The sequence below is a fragment of the Prionailurus viverrinus genome, chromosome B4 (genome assembly GCF_022837055.1).
Source record: "Prionailurus viverrinus isolate Anna chromosome B4, UM_Priviv_1.0, whole genome shotgun sequence".
In the NCBI taxonomy this organism is placed as follows: Eukaryota; Metazoa; Chordata; class Mammalia; order Carnivora; family Felidae; genus Prionailurus; species Prionailurus viverrinus.
The window spans coordinates 56,845,950-56,867,065 of record NC_062567.1 but is presented as its reverse complement, the minus strand read 5'-3'; the positions used below and the strand labels follow the sequence as shown (position 1 = coordinate 56,867,065).

The 21,116-nt window shown below is 37.2% G+C and overlaps 1 protein-coding gene across 4 annotated transcripts in view; it reads left to right on the top strand.

Moving 5' to 3' along the window:
• The window catches only part of ITPR2 (inositol 1,4,5-trisphosphate receptor type 2), a 515,671-nt gene that overhangs the window by 273,515 nt on the left and 221,040 nt on the right, over positions 1-21,116 (top strand). For all 4 annotated transcript variants that reach the window (XM_047864958.1, XM_047864957.1, XM_047864956.1 and 1 more), the window contains 3 exons: positions 455-645; positions 6,316-6,458; positions 11,734-11,842. In XM_047864958.1, coding sequence (XP_047720914.1) covers positions 455-645; positions 6,316-6,458; positions 11,734-11,842 — 443 coding nt within the window. The remainder of the gene's footprint in view (positions 1-454; positions 646-6,315; positions 6,459-11,733; positions 11,843-21,116) is intronic.

Here is a 21,116-nt window from a genome sequence, read left to right as displayed (position 1 = left end):
TAATAATCGGTCATGAGAATTGAAATACTTTCAGGTTAAATGCTTTTGTACTTATAGAAAAGAATTTAATGGCAGAGTTTAAAGATTTGATTTTTTTCTTTTTTTCCTAGTTTTACTTAAATGTAATTGACATCTTATATTGGTTTAGGGTATACAACATAATGACTTAATATATGCATATATTGCAAAATGATTACCACAATAAATTTAGTTAACATTCATCACCTTAGGTACTTAGAATGTTTTTCTTGTATAAGAACTTTTAATATTTATTCTCTTTAACAAATTTCAAATATATGATACAGTATTGTTAACTATAGTCACCATACTGTTCATTACATCACAGAACTTATATTTTTTTCTTTTTTATTCTATGCTTATAAGACCATTTTAGTAATGTGTAAGAAGCTTTAGTCAGATTAAGAGAAAAATATTTTAAATCTTTCTTTTTCAGCAAAGAATCGCGGGATTGCCATTCCAGTGGATTTGGACAGCCAAGTGAATACTCTTTTCCTGAAGAGCCATTCTAATATGGTGCAGAGAGCAGCTATGGGTTGGAGACTATCTGCTCGCTCTGGACCACGTTTTAAGGAAGCTCTTGGAGGGCCTGCTTGGGATTATAGAAACATCATTGAAAAGTTACAGGTACAATAATAGCATGCAATGGCTTACTATTTTCTAAATTATAATTTTTAATATATGTAGTAACACAAATAAAATATGGTTAGAAATGTCAAAATCTAATTGGGGACCAGGCTTTACTTTACAGTTCTCTACCAATACTACTCTTTTCAATTTTTATTAATGTTTGTTTATTTATTTATTTATTTATTTATTTATTAATATAATTTGTTGTCAAGTTGGCTAACACACAGTGTATACAGTGTGCTTTTGGTTTTGGGGGTATCTTTGTTTTTGAGAGTGAAAGAGAGACAGAGCATGAGCATGGGAGGGGAGACACAGAATCCAAAGCAGGCTCCAGGCTTTGAGCTGTCAGCACAGAGCCCAACACGGGGGTTTGAACTCACAAACCGTGAGATCATGACCTGAGCTGAAGTTGGACACTTAACCAACTGAGCCACTCAGGCGCCCAATACTATTCTTTTTAAAAACAAAGCTCCTATGTAAAAGTTGTTTAGTTATTATTATTTTTTCAATATATGAAATTTATTGTCAAATTGGTTTCCATACAACACCCAGTGCTCATCCCAAAAGGTGCCCTCCTCAATACCCATCACCCACCCTCTGTTTAGTTATTTTTAGTGAGTATGTATTACTTAATGTGTTTGATAGTATAGTAATGAGTTTTAATATCAAAACAATACCATAATAATAAGATTTGGAGAAATAAGTTACCATAAATTCTCATGTAATAAATTAAATATTCATAACCTTGTTTCAGTTTATCTCTTAGTATTCTCTTCTAGTCCTATTGGTAAAAATGATGTAACCACCTTTAGTCCCAAATTTTTTACATAGTATCCCAATCCTGTGTTTGGCCTGGACATTCTGGGGACATCAAGTAAAGAGAGACATTACATTCATTTACTCAGGCTGCCGTCACAAAATACCACAGACTGGGTGGTTTAAGCAACAGAAATTTATTTTATCATAGTTCTGGAGCTAGAAGCCCAAGTTCAAGGTGTGGGCCCAAGTTCAAGGTTTCTTTCCTTCTGAATCCCCTCTCCTTGACCGGGTGGCCACCTGGTCACTGTGTCTTCCTGTGGTCATTCTTCTGTGCGTGTACATGTCTGTATCCTAATCGCTTCTTGTTGTAAGGACATCAGTCATATTGGATTAAAGCCTACCCATATGAATTCATTTTACCTTAATTACCTCTTTAAAGGCCCTATATACAATAATAGTCACATTCTGAAGTACTTCAACATATGAGTTTTGTTAGGGAGACACAATTCAACCCATAACAGAAATCTTCCCACCCACATAATTGTAGACGATTTCATGGAGTCAATTAGGGTATGGTTTAAGGAAATTGTTTGGCTTGGAGAATAGTCAAGACATGAACTGGAATAAATATTGCAAGAGGTCACATGTAGAATAATTGGTAGAGGTCCAGAGTTTTAATAGCTGAGTGTTATATGTGATTAAAAAGACAAGTTAGACTTAGTATGAAAAGCTTGAAGGCTATGAGTCATTAAAAATTTGGTGGAAATGTCATTGTAAGTGATTAAACAGTTACTAGTTTTCAGGAAAGAATTATCAGGAAGAGACTAGAAGAGGACAGATTAGTTAAGAATCACTAAATATCTCAGCCAGGTGGTGGTATGAATGAAATGAAGAAAAAGGCCTTACATCCAATAATGAAAGCAGGGTCAACAGACCTGGTGGCTCCTAGATGGAGATAAGAGAGAGACAGTGAGAGGCATATAAGAGGCACTGCTGTTTGGAAACCGGGTGATATTATTAAGACTTTTTATTGTAGCAGGGAAGGAAAGAATACAGTAAAAGGAGGTTGGCTATGTTCATTGATAATATGCTGAATCACGTTAACAGATTGTGAAATGTATGGGAAATTAAGTCTATATTTGGAGATATTAGTTGGAGCAAGGACAGCAGATGGTGTTGCTAAAAGAGAGAATATAGTGATAGGAAAAACAAAGAACATCTTGTAAGAGGCCAGGGTGGCAGAATGGCCAAGTAAGAGAGACAAATGGCAGGGTCAAAAAGGAGAGGAGTCAGGTTCGTGAGAGCCAAATGAGTAGAACGTTTCAGAGAGAGATGGACAGAAGTGTTAGCCAGCATAGAGAAGGAGTGCCTTGGACTTCTTTTGGAACACTCACTGGCATTCATTAAATAAATATGTCTTTGGTGAAAACAATACCAGCTACTGTGTGCTGGAGATAGAGCTGTGGGCTCTGTGCTCTCATGGAAGGTCTGTCCTCACCCATTACATGGATGCTTTAATGTTAGGTAATTAAAACTATGAGGGGCACCTGGGTGCCTCTGTCAGCTCAGCATCTGACTCTTGATCTTGGCTCAGGGCATGATCTCAAGGTTCATGAGATAGAGCCCCACGTTGGGCTCTGCACTGACAACAAGGACCCTGCTTGGAATTCTTCCTCTCCCTCTCTCTCTGCCCCTCCACCACTCGTGTGTACGCACACATGTGCTCTCTCTCTCTCTCTCTCAAAATAAATAAATAAACATTAAAAAAATGCTATGAATAAAATAAAGCATGGTAACAACATGGTGAAGAAATACTGGGAGAAAGATCTTTTAGCAGGGAACTCTACTCTGTTGAGGTGACATTTGAATTGAGATTCGAATTAATGAAGAGGAATAATCTATTCAAAGATTTGAGGACAGAGATTTTTATTGGGAGAAAATAGTAAATTCAAACGTATTTAGACCGGAATGAATTTGGCAGTTTTGAGGAACCAAGAGAAGCCCATTGGGGTGGAAGTTTAGTGAGCAAAGGAAGAGAGGATTATGAAATTAGGAACTCAGTCATGTAGAGACTTGCTTGGTAAGGCATTTGGATTTTATTCTAAGTGAGATGGCAAATCATTGGAGATTTTTCAGTAGAGGATAAGCATGACATGATTTACTTACTGGATTTTGAGAGATAAATAGATTATAGGGTCCAGACATGGAAGCAGTGAGTCTCTTGCATTAATTCAGGCAAAGGATGATGGCAGTGTGGCTTAAGTGGATAGTGATAGTAGTGAAGAGAGGTAGATGAATTTTGGATATGTTTGGTTGTAAGGCCAGCAGGACTTGGTAGATGGGTGGATGAGTTGTGGGGTGTTGGAAAGAATAGAGGATATGATATGATTGAATCATTTGCTAAGATAGGAATGGAGAATTACAATCAGGGATTCTTTTGGGGGGATTTTAAGTGCGAGATACCTGTTTACATATCCACGTGGGTTTGTCAAACAGGCAGTTGAATAGGAGTCCAGAGTGGACATCTTGGCAAGATGTCCATGCAGGAAATATAAATGTGGGATGTTCAAGCACATATAGGATATTAAAACCATGGACTTGGATGAGATCCCTCATAAGAAACGACCAGGAGCTACTGGGAGTTGGCGGTGGAAAATAGAGAAAGTATGATGTCACAGAAGCCAAGAGCAGAAAGTGTTTGACAGAGTAGAAGCAAGTGTGTAAAATGCTTAGCAGTGGTTGGGTAAGATGAGGACAGCAAAATAAACACTGGGTTTATTAATAGGGTGATGATTGCAGCTAACTGGTACTCCACAGTAATGATTACAAACATATATCAAGGAATAAAAAGAGGCCAGTATGTGTTAGAGGAGGTTCTACATACTTACCTTTAATTCTCCCGGCAAACCCATGTGATTGGGAGTATAATTATCTCGACTTTTAATATGGGGGAATAACAAGTTAGAGAGATTACATATTGGCCCATGATCAAAATAAACGATGAAGACAGAATTCACATCATAGGAACCTGAGCACAATTTGTTTAGTAAATAAAATGAAGAGAGGTAATCTGAAAAATAGGCACCTTTTAGTGACATTTTATTAAATATGGTTATAGTTGATAAGCAGATTTTCTTCCCACCTTATATAATATCTAGTTTCCGATTTATGTTATTTCCTTCCTGGTAGTTTCTTTTACCTGTCGTCAGAATTTTCTCAGAAAGCTTATTAGAATAGTTGAAGTAGAAATGGTCATTTTTGCTAAAAAGGAAACAAAGAATCCAGCAAGAATTAACTCCCGAAACCTAGACATAAGAAATGAAGAGAGGTGGTACCCCCATCTGTGCTGCTATAGCTGAAAGTAACAAAAAGCAATTGACACCAGTTTTCTGCTTAACAAAATATGTCACAGGTATGGGTGAAATTACTCCTGAAACCATCATTACACTATATGTTCACTAACTTGGAATTAAATAAAAATAAATAAATAAAAGGAAAAATAATATTGCTTTATGTGAGAAGATTTTTTTTTGTCTTTTAACACAGTTATTTTAAAAACAAAAAAGGGATGCATTAGTCATTAAAGAATGTTCAGTAAATTGTCATTGCCCACAGACCATTTTAGAAACATGTCGGTGCGAATGCATTCAGCTATAACTAACGTGATTTTAACTAAAAGTGGCTTAAACAATAAAAAAAATACATCATTCCACATAGCAAGGAATCTGGAGTTGGGACTCTTCCTGCATTGGTTAATTTAGTAGCTCGATAGATCCAGGCACTGACACTGTTGGTCTGTTGGCTTTCAGCTTAAGGCTGGTCTCCAAAGGTCTTATGAGGGCTGCCTCACATTTTGGGTTCACATTCTCAAGCTGTCTTGAGAGCCTTAGGTAGTTTCCAAAGAGTATGCCCCTTCCTCCCCTAACACACACCACCGTCTCTGCTTAGCAAGCCTCACCAGATGTCCTGTTATCCAGGACTGTGTCACATAATCATGCTTAGACTAATCACTGGGAGGGGAACTGGAATGACCATTATTGGCTTATACTAATCAACTATGACCCTAGGCTGTGGGGCCTCATCTCCCTGAGGACGTTGCTCCCTAATTGAGAAACAACATGGGAATTCTGTTAGCAAGAAGGATGAAGAAAAGCTCTTGGTTAGGTGACCAGTAATGTCTATCAAAAAATGTAATTTGAGGGGCATTTGGGTGGCTCAGTCAGTTGAGTGTCTGACTTTTGATTTGGGCTCAGGTCATGATCTCATGGTCGTTGGATCATGCCCCACGTCAGGCTCTGCACTGGGCATGGAGACTGCTTGAGATTCTCTCCCTCCTTCTCCCTTTGCCCTTCTCCCTGCCTGTGTGCTCTCTCTCTAGAAAAATTGAAAAAAAAGTAATTTGAAATAGTATTAAATGTCATCAAATCCCTGTGAAGTGCTAATACTGCTTCAAATATCATATCAAGGAATTTCCCTGTTGGAAGATATGGTTAGTTCCAGATGATCAGAAACACATAGAGAATCTTTTTATTTTTTAGCTGTTCCTCAAAAAATATCCCACTTTAGCCTAATTTGCTGAATACCTACCGGGTCTCTGTTAAAATCCTAGATACTATAGGGCTCATCACAGTGGCTTTACTGACTTTTCACTTTGTATATATATCCTTAGAAATCATCTACCTACCCACCCTTCTCTTATCTTGTAAATGAAAAAGGTGGCCCAAGCAGTACTCATATAGAAAAGCAGACTGTACTTAAAGCACAGACTTTTGATGCCATGGGAAGGTAGGGTGCATCTCTGAAATTCCAAGTCTCATTTCTGGTTAGTATTCTTAGGCCTGTCATATCTTAAAAGTATGAAGTCTGATTTAGATCTTCACATGGGTTCTCTTGTGCTTTATTTCTCAGGATGTTGTGGCCTCCTTGGAACAACAGTTCAACCCAATGATGCAGGCTGAGTTCTCGGTGTTGGTTGATGTGTTGTATAGTCCAGAACTACTGTTCCCTGAGGGGAGTGATGCAAGAATAAGATGTGGTGCTTTCATGTCCAAGTAAGTGTGTACAATCTGAGATTCTGCTTGTGTTACCAAAATAAGACGGCCTCTAACACATTTCTGCTTTTTACTCTGCTGGTACATAATGATAGTCCACAGAGTACGTGAAAGGTCTGAAATGCATGTTAAAATGTACTTCCAAAATAATTAACTTGATTCAGTTGAAATTTCTCTTTGATGAAGGTCAAGTTATATTTTGTTGAAATTTCCTGAAAATGAAATGTGTCATTATTGGGCACAAAATTTCACATGCAATTGTTTTTTTGGTTCTAATTCCTCGCTATAACCATATGGGGTGACCTTCCAAAAGATTCCTGTTTCAACTCACTTATTTTCTTTAACAGAGAGGAAGGAAGGGGAACTAGCATTTATTGAGGTCTTACTGTGTGCATCATTGTCCTCCGTGTGCTTACCTCTTGTATCATCTATCTGCACGAACACTCTGAGAGATTGACGACTCAGCCTCATTTTAGTGGTGAGAAGGCTGAGGCATGCTTCAGATGAAGAGCTGTGACGTCTCGGCCCAGCACTCGGCCATGCTGCCTTGATCTTCCTCATCTGCAGCCCTCTCATTTACTTGTTTCTCTCAGCATTTTTTGTGGAATTGTCAGATCTAGTATAGCTGATGTGTTTATCCTAGAATATTTCCATTTTTGTGGTAAATGAGCAATTCTCAAGGAAGAGCTGCAAGTTCTGACAGAAAATGTAACCAGCTCCAGAAAAAAAAGAGACATATCATAATGCTGAGGGCGCTCATTGAGTAATTCACTCACGACAGCCTGTCAGGTGTACTTGGTCTTCTTGGGAAGAGTATTTTGATGGACAGTCGGAGGAGGCTGCCAACCCCTTGACCATTATCCATCACAGCTAATTCCTGTGTCATTGAGGACATTGCTCAAAGAGGTCTCAAAACCCCCTCTGTTGACTGTGATGCACTGAGGCAGAAATGGAAGGACTGGGGGACACAAGAAATGTGTTCTTGCTTTTTCCAATTAAAGCTGGGATTTGCAGAGAGAAAACAAGATATGGGATGAGAAGAACTGACTACAGGAATCATGTTGAATGGGTGGTATTTCTGTATTATGGCCTGAATCATGGATTCTTGGCTCTAGACCCTCTCTGTCTTATAGGGACTGGAAAGAATGTGTTTGTCTGGACACTTGCCAGTCTCCTAACAAGAATTTTTAAATGAAGAGGTCCAGAGTATCTGCAAAACTGATGACTGTGGAAGCCATTAGAAAAAAAATTCAGTAGAGATATTGGGTAGTAATTCAATATAAAAAATAGGGCCTTTGGGAAATATCCTTTACCTCCTGTGAATGTATATCAATGCATAGAATATTAATTAGAAAGTGGTTAATAAAAATATAAAAAATAAAAAGTGGGTAATAAATGAGAATTTTAACTCCAGGAAATTAATATGATACTACAGATATATCCCAGAATGTTGATAATCTAGAACAGGACTGGCAACCACTGGCTTCAGGGTACACTGGTCCTTTTGATCATTTTTACAAATAAAGTTTTTTGAAACATAGCTACACACTTTCATTTACATATTGTCTGTGTGGCTATCATACCAGTGTCAGCTGGTGGCCACAGAGGTTGTATATACGGCCCACACAGCCTAATCGTTTACTCTTTGGCTCTTGAGGAAAAAAGTTGGCTGGCTCAGTGTCAAGAATGAGGCTGTCAATACAATCGTTACGAACTACACATAGCTATTCAAGTTAAAATTTAAGTTAATAAAAATAAAAATAAAATATTCAGTTCCTCAGTCACATTTGCCACATTTTAAGTGCTTAATAGCCATATGTAGCTAGTAGCCAACAAATTTATAGCACAGATATGCAACATTTCAATTATTGCAGAAAATGTTATGTTGGATGGCACCAGTCTAGATCTTAAAGATATACATCTATGAAAAGATGATATAAAGTTAACTCAAAATGCCAAAAAAATATTGACCCGTGCTGCAAATGTGCTGAAAGCAAATCCGTTGCAACACCAGGTATCTAAAAGGAGAGAAACAGAGCAAAATAATAGTGGGAACATATTACAGATAATACACCGAGATGGGAAAAAAATGTCACATACTTTAGTGGTTAGAGAAGAGATTTTTGTGTTATTATGATTTTAGTATGGCCAGCGACTTGGGAATATCTGTTTTCTGCTCTAGTGATTATCCTACCCTTTCCCTAACTCTGTGAAGAACCAAGGGTTTTATTTGCAAGGATATCTAATGAAATTAGAATCCAACTTTATTAATAGCTATGCAAGAGCCCTTGTATTACTGTGCAGAGCTCTCTGGTAAAGCTTAGCTAGAGAATACAGCTTAGGTCCAAGGCCTTAGTGGGGCTTCTGACTTGCTCAAATGAATTTCATTCTTGGAACATGTTGACTCAGATGGGTCTGCTGGAGAATGTGAGGGATAGATCCCAGGAAAGAACCCAAATGCACATGTCTATTTTGTCATATGGAGAGAGAAGAGAATAAAGAGAGAACAGGTCAATGTGGGTGTTAACCTTTAAGGCATCTGGTTACAATATTCAAATCACCACTTACTCCTCCCTTATGAAGGATAATCTCAGTGTTTGTCACAATGTGGGATGTGTTTCACTTATGAGTTTAAAAATTAATTTAGAAAGAGAGGCAGCCACTAATTTAAAAAATGAATTAGGGGAAGATATAAAAATCAGAGTTCATCTCATATAGTAAAAGTAACTTTTGTGTTAGTTTAATACACCTGTATTTATATGGTGAGTTGTTTCATGAAATTTATTTTTGTATAGATCATAGACAAAAATATTAGAAGGCCATGGATTTTACTCAACCAAACATTATGTAATGGGCAAATACCTTGTATAAACCCCTAGAAGATGGTATTCACCCTTATGCTTGCTATTTGCAAATCGTTAGTAAATTAAGTATTTATCTAAGAGGAGTTAAATAAAATTAAAATAGTCTGAGAGAAAAAAATAAAAAGAAATTGACAATGCCCACCAAAACTATTTTAATGGATTCAAAGACTACTACATGAAAGAAAAGACCAAATAACAGAAGTTTCAGGAAGGCAGATATTTTCCTTGCAAGGAGAACTCTAGAAGAATTATTCTGCCTGCTGAGCCTGACCGTGTGGATCTAGAACACCTTGTCCGAGTTCACATGTCTAAGAGGAAATCACTTTTCCTTTCCTGCATGCTATTCCTTCAGCATGACCTAGGTATCATTGAAAAGTATTGCTGTCCATCTGTTCACCCAGTCTATAAATTTCAGGTGTCTATGATCTGCCCTTCCTCCTCTTCTTCTATTTCCCATTTGTCATTACTTACCAAGTCCCGGCTATTTTATTTCTCTATTACTTCTTGCATCATAACCCCATCACATGCCCTGTTCACCCCTGGCCTTGTTCTCACTCTTCCATGTTGTCTTTCACATGTGGGCAGGGCCATTCAGGTCCTTGATAATGGTGGTTCCCTATTTTCTATAGAGTAAAGTCCACTGTTTAGCATAATATTCCCAGTTCCTTCTTTTCAGATGCATGTCTTACCCTGTCTTCTTTCATGTCTTCATGTGTCACCTGGCAGTTGGAGTACTTATCATTTCCTGGACATGATGGTCAGCTTTCTGCCTCTGCCCTTTGTTCATATTGTGCCCTTTGGAAGGATGCCTTCCCTCCCCACCTTTCTCTGCCAGGTGAAATCTTCATTGTTAGAAGTTACTCTTCACTGAAACCTCTGATCAGCCCTAGGAAACTCCCCCAACAGAACGTAATCATTTCTTTGTCTAGTTTATGGTATTTGTCATTACCTGTGTTGTAACACTTATATCATATAGAGGTGGCTGTGTGGGGACTCTCTTCACAGTAACTCTGAGACTCAAGAGATTAGTAAATGCATGGTGTCACCACAGAATGGTGCTTCAGAATCTTGGCTCTGTAGTCAGATGGACGTGGGTCTATTTCCAGATCCCACCACTTAATGATTGTGTAACTGCAGGCAAGTTGCTTTATCTCTCTGGACCTCTGTTTTCTCTTGAGCCCGATAATAGAACGTGTAGCACTGTTGTGAGGGTGAACTGAGAGAATCCATGGGAAGTCCTCGTACTTCACCTTGACGCCTGATAACCACTTACTAGGTATTATCTAGTGAAAGCTCACTTTTCCTCAGGGTTTCCCCATGGTACTCCTGTTATGTCACTGAAATGGGACCATTACATTATGTTTGACATCATTTTGTTTTTCTAGGAAGACATATCTCACAGGGTCATTGTAGGAACCAGCTTTTTAAGAGTTATATATGTTAAACTATAACTAGTGATTATAAACATTTTGCTTGGTTTTGAGTTCTTGAGGATGGTATATAGCTGTGATCCTCAAACTCTTCTCCTGAGAGGACACCAGTGCAAAGGTTACCACTACAAAATTAGAGTTTTTGCCCAACTTATAGTAAAATAGTCAATGGAGGGGAACCTGGGTGGCTCAATCAGTTGAGCATCTGACTCTTGATTTTAGCTCAGGTCATGATCCCAGGGTCATGGGATTGAGCCCTGCATCAGGATCCATGTTAAACATGGAGCCTACTTAAGGTTCTCTCTCTCTCTCTCTCTCTCTCTCTCTCCCTCTCCCTCTCCCTCTCTCTCTCCCCCTCCCCCTCTCCCGTCCCTCTCTAAAATAAAAAAATAAAAAATAAATAAATGGATAGACTGTCTTGATGTTACTTTGTTGTTGTTTTCTGCTTCTAATTACAAAACCGCTGATTTCTACCAAGTCCTAGCAGTGAAAAATAGCACATTATTATTATTAATGCAAATTGGAAAGCAGCCCATTATGCTAAGGTTGCAATGTTGTATACTGCTACAGCACCTGTATCATTAAGGTAACACAGTACAGAGAAAATAATATAGTACAACATAATGAAATGTAATATGCTACAAATACTCATATTTCTCTACTACTCAAATTGCTTTAGTTCATACGATGGGATTAAACATCATCAGTGTCTCATTGTCTTTTAGAGTATTGTGTCCCACTAAAAGTACGCTACTTGAATAAATTTAAAAGCACTGAGATATACCACCTATAAAACAAAGGATGGTTTGTAATACAAAGTTTATGAGCTTAAGTGTAATTTTAAAAAGTTTTTAAAACAGGTATCTTGTTTACTTCATATTTTCAAATAATAGTGTGATGTTTTTTTCCCTCTAGTATATGTTAGTATATAGCTCAAAGAGAAATCACTGTTGTATTTAAGGTTTCATGTTTTGCTTTCAGGTTGATTAATCATACAAAGAAACTGATGGAGAAGGAAGAAAAGTTGTGCATTAAAATTCTCCAGACTTTACGAGAAATGCTAGAGAAGAAAGACAGCTTTGTGGAAGAGGTAATATGGTTTTAATGTTTAGTATTTGAAAATCAAGTAAAATTTCTAGAATACTGTAACCAATGAATTACACAGGCTATGATACGATTGCTTGTATTACGTACTGATGGCATGTGTACTTAGATGAATTAGATAATCTCAGTTTTTATGGCATTCGTCTTTCGTGTCTGCTTTGAATTGAGAAAAAAAAACAACTAAGATTAGAATGGCTAAGTATTTGGGTTATTTGTTTTATTATATTTTATCTTGAATATGTGTATTTTTCTCATGTAGACCAATGACCTTTTTTACAATGAACAACTGAGATTCATGATTAAAATTTCGTATAAAGTTCTGCTGAGTATTGAAATGGCCCATGCACTTGGGCACATGTTGATCTTTTATTGTAAATAATTGTCTGTTCCATTTTCTATAATGTTATGCCAGGTATTATAAAATAATACTATTTTTTATAAGCGAAATAGTATGTTTCTATTCTTACCTGTATTAAGTATTGCACAAATGATTCTCAGGGAGTAGAACTTAGAGATAATAATTGTCATTCTGTTATTAAAAATGACAGCTCAGGTGCTCATTAGGAGATAGCTAGCAGCATGTTTAATACCCAAGGTGATACACTTAAGTATAAAATATAAATCCAGGGGAGGTTTTTTTTGTTTTGTTTTTTTTTTTTTAAGCTAGCTACCTATACCTATAACTCTTAGGTATCAAACAAAATGTGTACATGTTCCTTAATAACTTTTGGTATGATTCCATAAATACTCATCATCTGATCTATTTAAAATTGGAAGAATTTATTTATTAATTTATGTATATGCTATCTAATTCCATAAAGATCATACGGTAGTTTTTTGTTGTTGTTGTTGTCGTTTTTAACTTAATCCATAGAAAATAAATGTAATGGCATCTTGGGTGTTCATTGAAGGGGTATAACTTCAAAATACTCCATTTGAATCAGAGGCTTGCTTTATACCCAAAATGATTCTTGCTTTGCATTAATTCTCTTCATCATTTCATCTATCTTTGGGAAGCAAATTATGGAAATAAAGGTTGTTAGTGCTATTTTGGCAAATGCTTCTATGACCTAGGACCCAAGAAAAATGCTCATAGGTCTGAGTTTTTGGCATACTTGTAAAAAATGGTAAATTTCAGACTTCCTTGTTGTCTTTTTCCAGTTCCTTAAAATATTGCTATAGATGGTTTGATTTTGACTGAAGTACTAGATCCTAAATAGAAAAATGGGGTCAATATAAATTTTTGACAGAGGAGTGAGGTTTACGGTAATAGTAACTTGTGGTTAACAGGAGATACATGATAAGAGTTGCACTTTTATGTAACAGATTATTATTGAACTGTTCTCAAGGAAAATAAGAAAGAAATCAAAGAAGATTTTACTTTGACTAGTCAAGAGTATTTGAGTGTATCTCCCAAACCACCCTAGAATAAATCATGCTGGCGCCTGTTCCTCCTTTCCATTCCCACTGCTCTCACTGGTTCAGGCTTTCACTATCCCTTGCCTACAAGACTCCAGTAGTCTGCCTCTCTGAGACAGAGCTGGAAGGGAGGCAGAGATGCTGTTTTCAAAAGTCCAAGAGGCGCCATTGACATATTATGTGAATGGCACCACCAGGACATAGCCTTTAGGGAAGAGTTAAGATGAGAAAGGCTAGTTGGGCTTATTCACTCAGTCATTTAACACATATACTGTGAGCCATATTAAATACTGGTTATTGTGCCTGGGCACTGGGGATAAGGAGATGAGTGACACAGCTTGCCAAGAGCCACTGCACATGCCACAGCTCACATGCTAGACGACTCCTGGAAGAGTCTGCAGAGATCATAAAAGCCTTTCAGAAACTTTCAGGGGCTCTGCACTGCTTTCATATTCCAGACTCTCTCTTATGTCCCTAGTGCTTTCTCCCCCCACCCTTCCTCATCCATTTACCTCCAGAAATCTGTGTTAATGTGTGCCTGACATGTCTTATCCTGCACTGAACATTTGGAATCATGTATTGCTAAAATCCAGACAAACCTCAATAACTCCTAGTGATATTTTTGTGGAGGAGCTCTGATGGGTGGTACTTATCAGTTGTTCCAGTCAGCGATGATGACTTTCTCAATAGAATTACCAAAATACATTGTGCCTCTCTTTTATGACACTTCAGGCTATTTCTGAGTATGTAGCCCAAGTATTTATAAATAATGTCATTGAGACCCAGAGATGTTATGTGATTTGCCTGAGGTCACACAGCAACTTCCAGACCAGGACTTAAATTAGCTCAATTATTTGTGTCAGTGGAGGGGAGTTAAATGATTCACCACTCTGGGTGAAATGACTCTCGCGATAGATTCAGAAAATGATCAAAACTATTATTTTACATTCATTGTGTGCTCTCAGAAAAAAAAAAAGACTGATTATCGGTAGCAGGATCATAGGCTGTTTTCATGATTGTATTAGTTTTCCATTTACCAAAAATTTAGTGGTTTAAAATCACACAAGTTTATTACTTTATAGTTTGGGAGGTCAAAAGTCTGAAATCAAGGTATTGGCAGGGATACATTCTATCTGGAGACTGTAAGGGAGAATTTCTTTCTTTGCCTTTTCTAGTTTCTAGAGCCTTCTGCATTCCTTGGCTTGTGACTCAGTCCTCCATCTTCAAAGCCAGCAACGTTGCATCTTCCAACCTCCCCGGCCCCCAACCACCACCACGTGCTCTCTCTCAGACACACACATTCCATTGTCATATCTCCTTCTCTTACTTGACCCTTCTGCCTCCCTCTTATACTTAGGCTTATATCGGACCCACCTAGATAATCCAGTATACGCCCCCTATCTTAAGATTCTTAATCACATCTGCAAAATCCTCTTGCCATGTAGCATATTCACTGGTTCTGGAGGTTAGGACATAGACACATTTGTGGAGGGCCACCATTCACTATATCACAATGATTCTTTTACTGACAGTGAGAAATGACATGTAGTACGTAGATGGAGTGTTTACTTGTGGCTGATTAAAATTTCTGGGTAGGACAGTATAAATGTAAATGAATGTAACAAAAAATGCTTTGAATTTATAGCCCTTTGCTGTTTTCAAAGTATTTTAAGATACTTTGCTACCTTTGGACAGCTCTAGGAAATACGTGGGGCTGGTGGTGTTATCTCCACATATGTAATGTGGAGACACTCGGAATGGTGTGAAGTCACAGAGGGTACCTAATATCTTGTCTAATATCTGGATTTCTACCATCAACTGTTTTTCTACTATCTGTGTATCAAAGCATTTCCAAAAGATCTCTCAGAAGTCAAAACAGCAAATTCATACCAGGGTTTTTCACACTAGCTATCCTAATACAGGTTTCCTCTGCTATCCCAAAGTGGAATGTTCTCTAAAACCTTTCATAGGCCAAAATGGTGTAAAACAAATAAGCAATTACAATTAATTAATCGATTTTAAATGTTTATTTATTTTCAGACAGACAGACAGAGAGAGAGAGAGAGAGAGAGAGAGAGAGCAGAAGAGGGGCAGAAAAAAAAAGGGAGAGAGAGATTCCCCCACAGGCTCAACACTCAGTATAGAGCCCAACGCGGGGCTCAGTCTCACAATCTTGAGATCATGACCTGAGCCGAAATCAAGAGTCAGATGCTGAACTGACTGAGCCACCCAGGCACCCCTGCACCATTAATTTATATGGAAATTTTTTATGCATTCCTAGGCCTAAAATATAGTCTCTCTAAGGCTTTTCTAATACCTCAGGGCACACCTTGCTAATGAATGCACAGAATAAATAAAAACAAAGCACAGGTGCTCACAGACACAACTCAAAATTCTGGTGACTTCATGTTGCGACGCTGAGTGTGGTTCCCAGGGAAGGAGCTTGGTGGGGCCATTCCCACTGCTTGAGGTCCCTGCTGCCTCTATAAGAGCTGTCCAGCTCTCCGGCAAAGCAAATGTTGAATGCCTTTTTTGCTTTTGCCTTTTGTTGTAGAAGTGAAAATCTTCAGAGTTCTTTCAGTTAGCAAAAACAGGTACTAATATAGGTTTTTTATAAATGCGAAGTGATGTGCCATGAACTTGCAAAAAGTGCAGAGATACATTTGAGACTCCACCTGTTTAAATTTAAAACCTTAAAAAAAAATCACCATTTACATTTATGTTTCTTTGGTCTCTGATATCCGAAGTTGTGTCTGTTTGTGTAGCTGATAAAATTAAAATAAAATAGAACAATGAAGCACAAATTTACTTCATGGTTGAGTTTGATGCCCTTTGAAGCAATTTCCAAATTTAAGATCTCAGTTTTCTGATTTTATTTGCCTTCTCTGTATCATATATTTAAAAAAATTTTTTTAAATGTTTATTTACTTTTGAGAGAGGAAGAGAGACAAAGCACGAGTGGGGAAGGGGCAGAGAGAGAGTGAGACACAGAATCCGAAGCAGGCTCCAAGCTTTGCGCTGACAGCAGAGAGCCTGATGTGGGGCTTGAACTCATGAACTATGAGATCATACCCGAACCAAAAGTGAATGCTTAACTGACTGAGCCACCTAGGCGCCCCAATTCTCTGTATGATATATTAAGTAGAATCATCATGTAATTACATTTTATGTGGTATTTAGTCAATTATTTAAAAACATTTATAATTTATAATACTATGATTGCAATTCCTAGATGAATTTTACTTAGTATTCTTCCTTGTTTCATGTTTCTTAGTTTGTGCCAAAAATTTGAGAAATAAGATGGGCAATAGCTTGAAGATTTCCAATAGACTATTATAAGTAGAGGAAAATTTAATTTTCTGTTATGTGTGTCTCTGTGTGAATCATCTAGTGATCATACATGTACCATATGTTATAGTATAAATTATAGTACTTATTTTTATTGAAGGATAAAACATGAAAATTATATATAAAAAGTCCTTAAAGGGAAAAATTACTAGAGTTTTATAAAAATTCCATGTAAGTATTGTTTGTTTAGGTGATTCTGGTAGGAAAGCAAAAAACAAAGTACAAAGGATATAATTCTAACAACCTTGAAATCCCTTTGGGATTGGTCATGTTTGGAAGCATTTTACAGGTAACTACAGCTGGTATATTTATTTGCATTAAAAAATATGTAGGGGTGCATGAGTGGCTCAGTTGGTTCAACATCCAACTTGTTTTTTTCTCAGGTCATGATCTCACAGTTTGTGGCTTCAAGCCCTGCATCAGGCTCAGTGCTGACAGTGTGGAGCCTACTTGGGATTCTTTCTCTGCCCCTCCCCCACTCACACGGGCATTCTCTCTCTCTCTCTCTCTCTCTCTCAAAATAAATAAATAAAACATTTAAAAAATAAAAATGTATGTTGACAATCTGGGGAGAGAAGCAAGAGAAGGAATGTTTTAAAATGGATTTAGGGCAGTGAGATTTCAAATGTTCTCTATCCTTTAAGCCATTTTGTCCCACTCTTATCTGTATGACCTCTCTACCACAAAAAAAAGACATAACTTGATAGCATATGTGTGCTGTTGAACAGAGAAGTGTAATTATAGCACCACACCATTATTTTGCATATTTTTTAAATGTTTATTTATTTATGTTGGGGGGAGGGGCAGAGAGAGGAAGAGAGAATCCCAAGCAGCCTCCATCCGCTGATAGCACAGAGATTGATGCAAGGCTCAATCTCATGAACCATGAGATCATGACCTGAGCCAAAATCGAGTCGGATGCTCAACTGACAGAGCCAGCCAGGCACCCCTGTTTTATGTATTTAAAGACATTTCAGGGTCTATACCCGAGTAAGCATTTACCTGAGGTGGTAATGGAGATACAAGCTTTTGTGGGTTGGATAGAGGTGAGCTGATGAGGGGGAGCAGGAAACAAGAAGGACTTTGTTCAGAGGATTGGTTTAGTTTAAAGATTTTTTTTCTTCATCTTACACTCTTTAGTATACATGTCCATTAAGATTTATAGAGCATTACAAATTATTCCTCTCATAAAAAATATATAAATCATAAATATAGATGTCTATAAGCTCTGATCCTAAATATATAACATGTAGCTTCTGTAGTTTAGAACTGGAAAAGATAACGAGTCCTGAAAGTATTTGCTGATAGCCTGTGGAACTGGTAAAGTTACTTTACTTGGGCGGCAGTCAGAGAAGTTGACCTATGTGGAATGCCAGTCATAATTTCCCCTGAGAATATATTGCTATCTACTCATAAATTACACTGACATACATATAATCTACAGGACAACAAAGATATTTTAGTCAAATTCAATATTCTTAAAATGTTCGGGTTAAAATGCCAGTATCCTTGGAATTAATAGAAACTTCCTCTATAATAGCTATGGAGTGGTTTTAACCACTGGCTTTTATAAATGGGAGCAGCCCAGCATTTATCAGGAGCTTACTGTGTATCAGATCCTGTTCCTGATCCTTTGTATGTATTATCTTATTTTCATCTTCAAGCCCATGTTATAGGAGGTCCTCTTACCTCCCTTTCACTAGTGAGGAAACAGGTATGGAGGATAAGGTCACACATCCAACAGGCGGAAGAGAGCTGGTAAACCAGCCCAGACATTTTGGCTCCTGAGCTCACACTCTTAATCAGTATATTGGAGCCACACAGGTTATATGACTTATAATCATAACATTTTATTTTCTCAGATATTCAGCTAAATAAAATGAGTTCTTTGATTTTATTCTTGATAAAATTTGCATACATATATACTGGAAAGCATAAGCCTTTTATTCAGTGAGCTGCTAAGGAAGAGGCTTGAGATTTCAGACCAAGTTGATTGGGAACAGTTTATGACACAATAGCTGTGGGGTTTTTCGGGTTTTATTGTTACAGCCCTACAGATCAGTATCAGAGCTCCCCACATCCCACCCTGTGATCATGGTCTGAGTTGTTAGTACCCTGAATATTAGATTTAAAAGTTCTAAACAGTGCTTTATAAGATGACCATCATAGGCAGCCCCTTGCGGAAATGTGGCATTCAACAAACAGCACAGCATCTAATTGAGAGCTGTGATCTTTACCAATGCCCAGGTGGGGTAGGTGGTATTTACACATTGAACAATAATGGCAGATAGTGGCTTCTTGATTTAAAAGTTGGTATCTGGAGTGATATGGAATAAAGGTCTTTAAGAAATGTTGCCTTCAATTATTTTTAAGATACCTTCCATCATTTTTTTTTAACTCTAAAATTTACTGTCAGCTGAGTTAACAAGAATTTATTCTTTCCCTCAGCAGGAAAAAAATCATTGTAACTAATCTTTTATTTCATATTTTGAGGAGCAGCAAAAAAAAGAATAAGGAATTATACCAAGGAGCTTACCTCCTACTTCAAATATGCAGACCTGTCAGTCTCGGCAGTAATCACATTGTTGCAAATTTATAAATTGTATCAAGCTACTCTTATCATAAGAGTCTGTGCAGAATCATTCACCTTCTACGCACATACTAATTTTACTCTCTAGCAGGCAAATAAACAAATTTAAGTAGAATTGCTATACAGAGTGCACAATAGCTTAAGAATTTGATAATAACTGTTTTGCTAGGGGAAAATAAATTTCAGTTTTAGGTATCAGCTGTGTTTTGTAGACTTTCTTACTAAATACATTTTAGAGGTGAATGCAACTTTTTTTTGCAATGTTCTAATGCTGTTTTAAACTATGTACATACAAGAAGTGATGTTGCACACATACTATTCTGTCTTAATCATTCGTATGTTGGGAGTGTGTGTGTTATTTAAATATAGATAACTAGATGGTTGGAAATATGAAAATATGTTGATGTCTCCTTAAAATAAGAGATCTTTTTAAGAACATAATTAATATACTCTTTCACTTTGGAATCTTGATTATATTTTCATCTAGGCAATGATCATTAAGATGGACATAAAAGCAATAATTGTTTATAGAAATTTACTTCTTTCAATTGCTGAGCTGGCTGGTGACTGGTTAAGCTATGAAATTGCTAAGTTTACCCAATTATAGTCATTATAACCTCATTGTTGCAAAAATTTATAAAATTCTTTTTTTTTAAATTTTTAAATGTTTATTTATTTTTGAGAGACAGAGCATGAGTGGGGGAGGAGCAGAGAGAGAGGGAGACACAGAATCTGAAGCAGGCTTCAGGCTCTAAGCTGTCAGCACAGAGCCTGATGCAGAGCTCGAACCCACAAACCATGAGATCATGGCCTGAGCCGAAGTCAGATGCTTAACCGACTGAGCCACCCAGGCGCCCCTAAAAAATTTATAAAATTCTTAATTACACCTTGTCTTTACTTTTCTGTTTTAAAATCTGACAGCATTTCCTCAGTAGTTTTTGAGATATGCTGTGATTCTGTAGGGATAAATGACTAAAATATGATGAAAACATTATCAGTACTCAAAATTTAGCCAACCATTCATTGCTTCTAGTAAGTGTAAGACATTTGGTAGTTAATGATTGTAGATGAAAAATGGTATTGTGATTAAAGAAAAGAAAGAAGAACAAAAAGAAAAACACATGAAAATTAATATATTATGAAACTATGATGCTAGTTCTTTCCACCTAAATCTAAGTTAAACAAATTTTCAGGAAGCATTCCATGATTGGTTTCTTATAACTCCATGTTATTCTAGTTTATGAACATTTCAGCTCTTATAAAATCCTATTTGTCTTATTAGCATAGAACCTTTATTATCATGCTTTATGAAGGTTTTTTTTCTTTATGTTGTTATTTTAAATAAACTAGAAACTCCTCGATAGGCATATCTATCTTATTCATCTAGCCTATGTATAAGATGTATAAGATGAAGAAATGTCCAGAAGGCCTTGAGTGCTGAGATTCTTTGAGGGTATGGTTGTGTATCTCTCTTCAGTCCCACTCCATTCTCCATAAAGTGTTGTACTTATTGAGGGCAGAGACTGGTGATCTTATTCACTGGGGTATTCCCATTGTCTGGCATTGTTCTCTGCACAGAGTCGTTGCTCAATAAATGTTCATGGACTGACTTATTTGCACATGGTAGCAATAAATGTTATTGACTACTGCAAGAACAATGCATTGATCTTCACTAGTGGTATCCAAGGAGTAGCTTCTAGAATTATCACTTCAAGTTTCACTTTACATCTCTTTGTAGCCCAGGAAATAGATTTCTTAATAGTTGGCATGCAGAGTTGGGCCAGCAGTGGACAGAGCAATGGCAGAGAGGGCCAATGAGGAGATTATCTTGCAGCAAGCACTATGTTGGAGTGGCTGTGACATCCTTGTTGCTGTCTGACTTGGAAAGCAAAAGGAGGAGTGG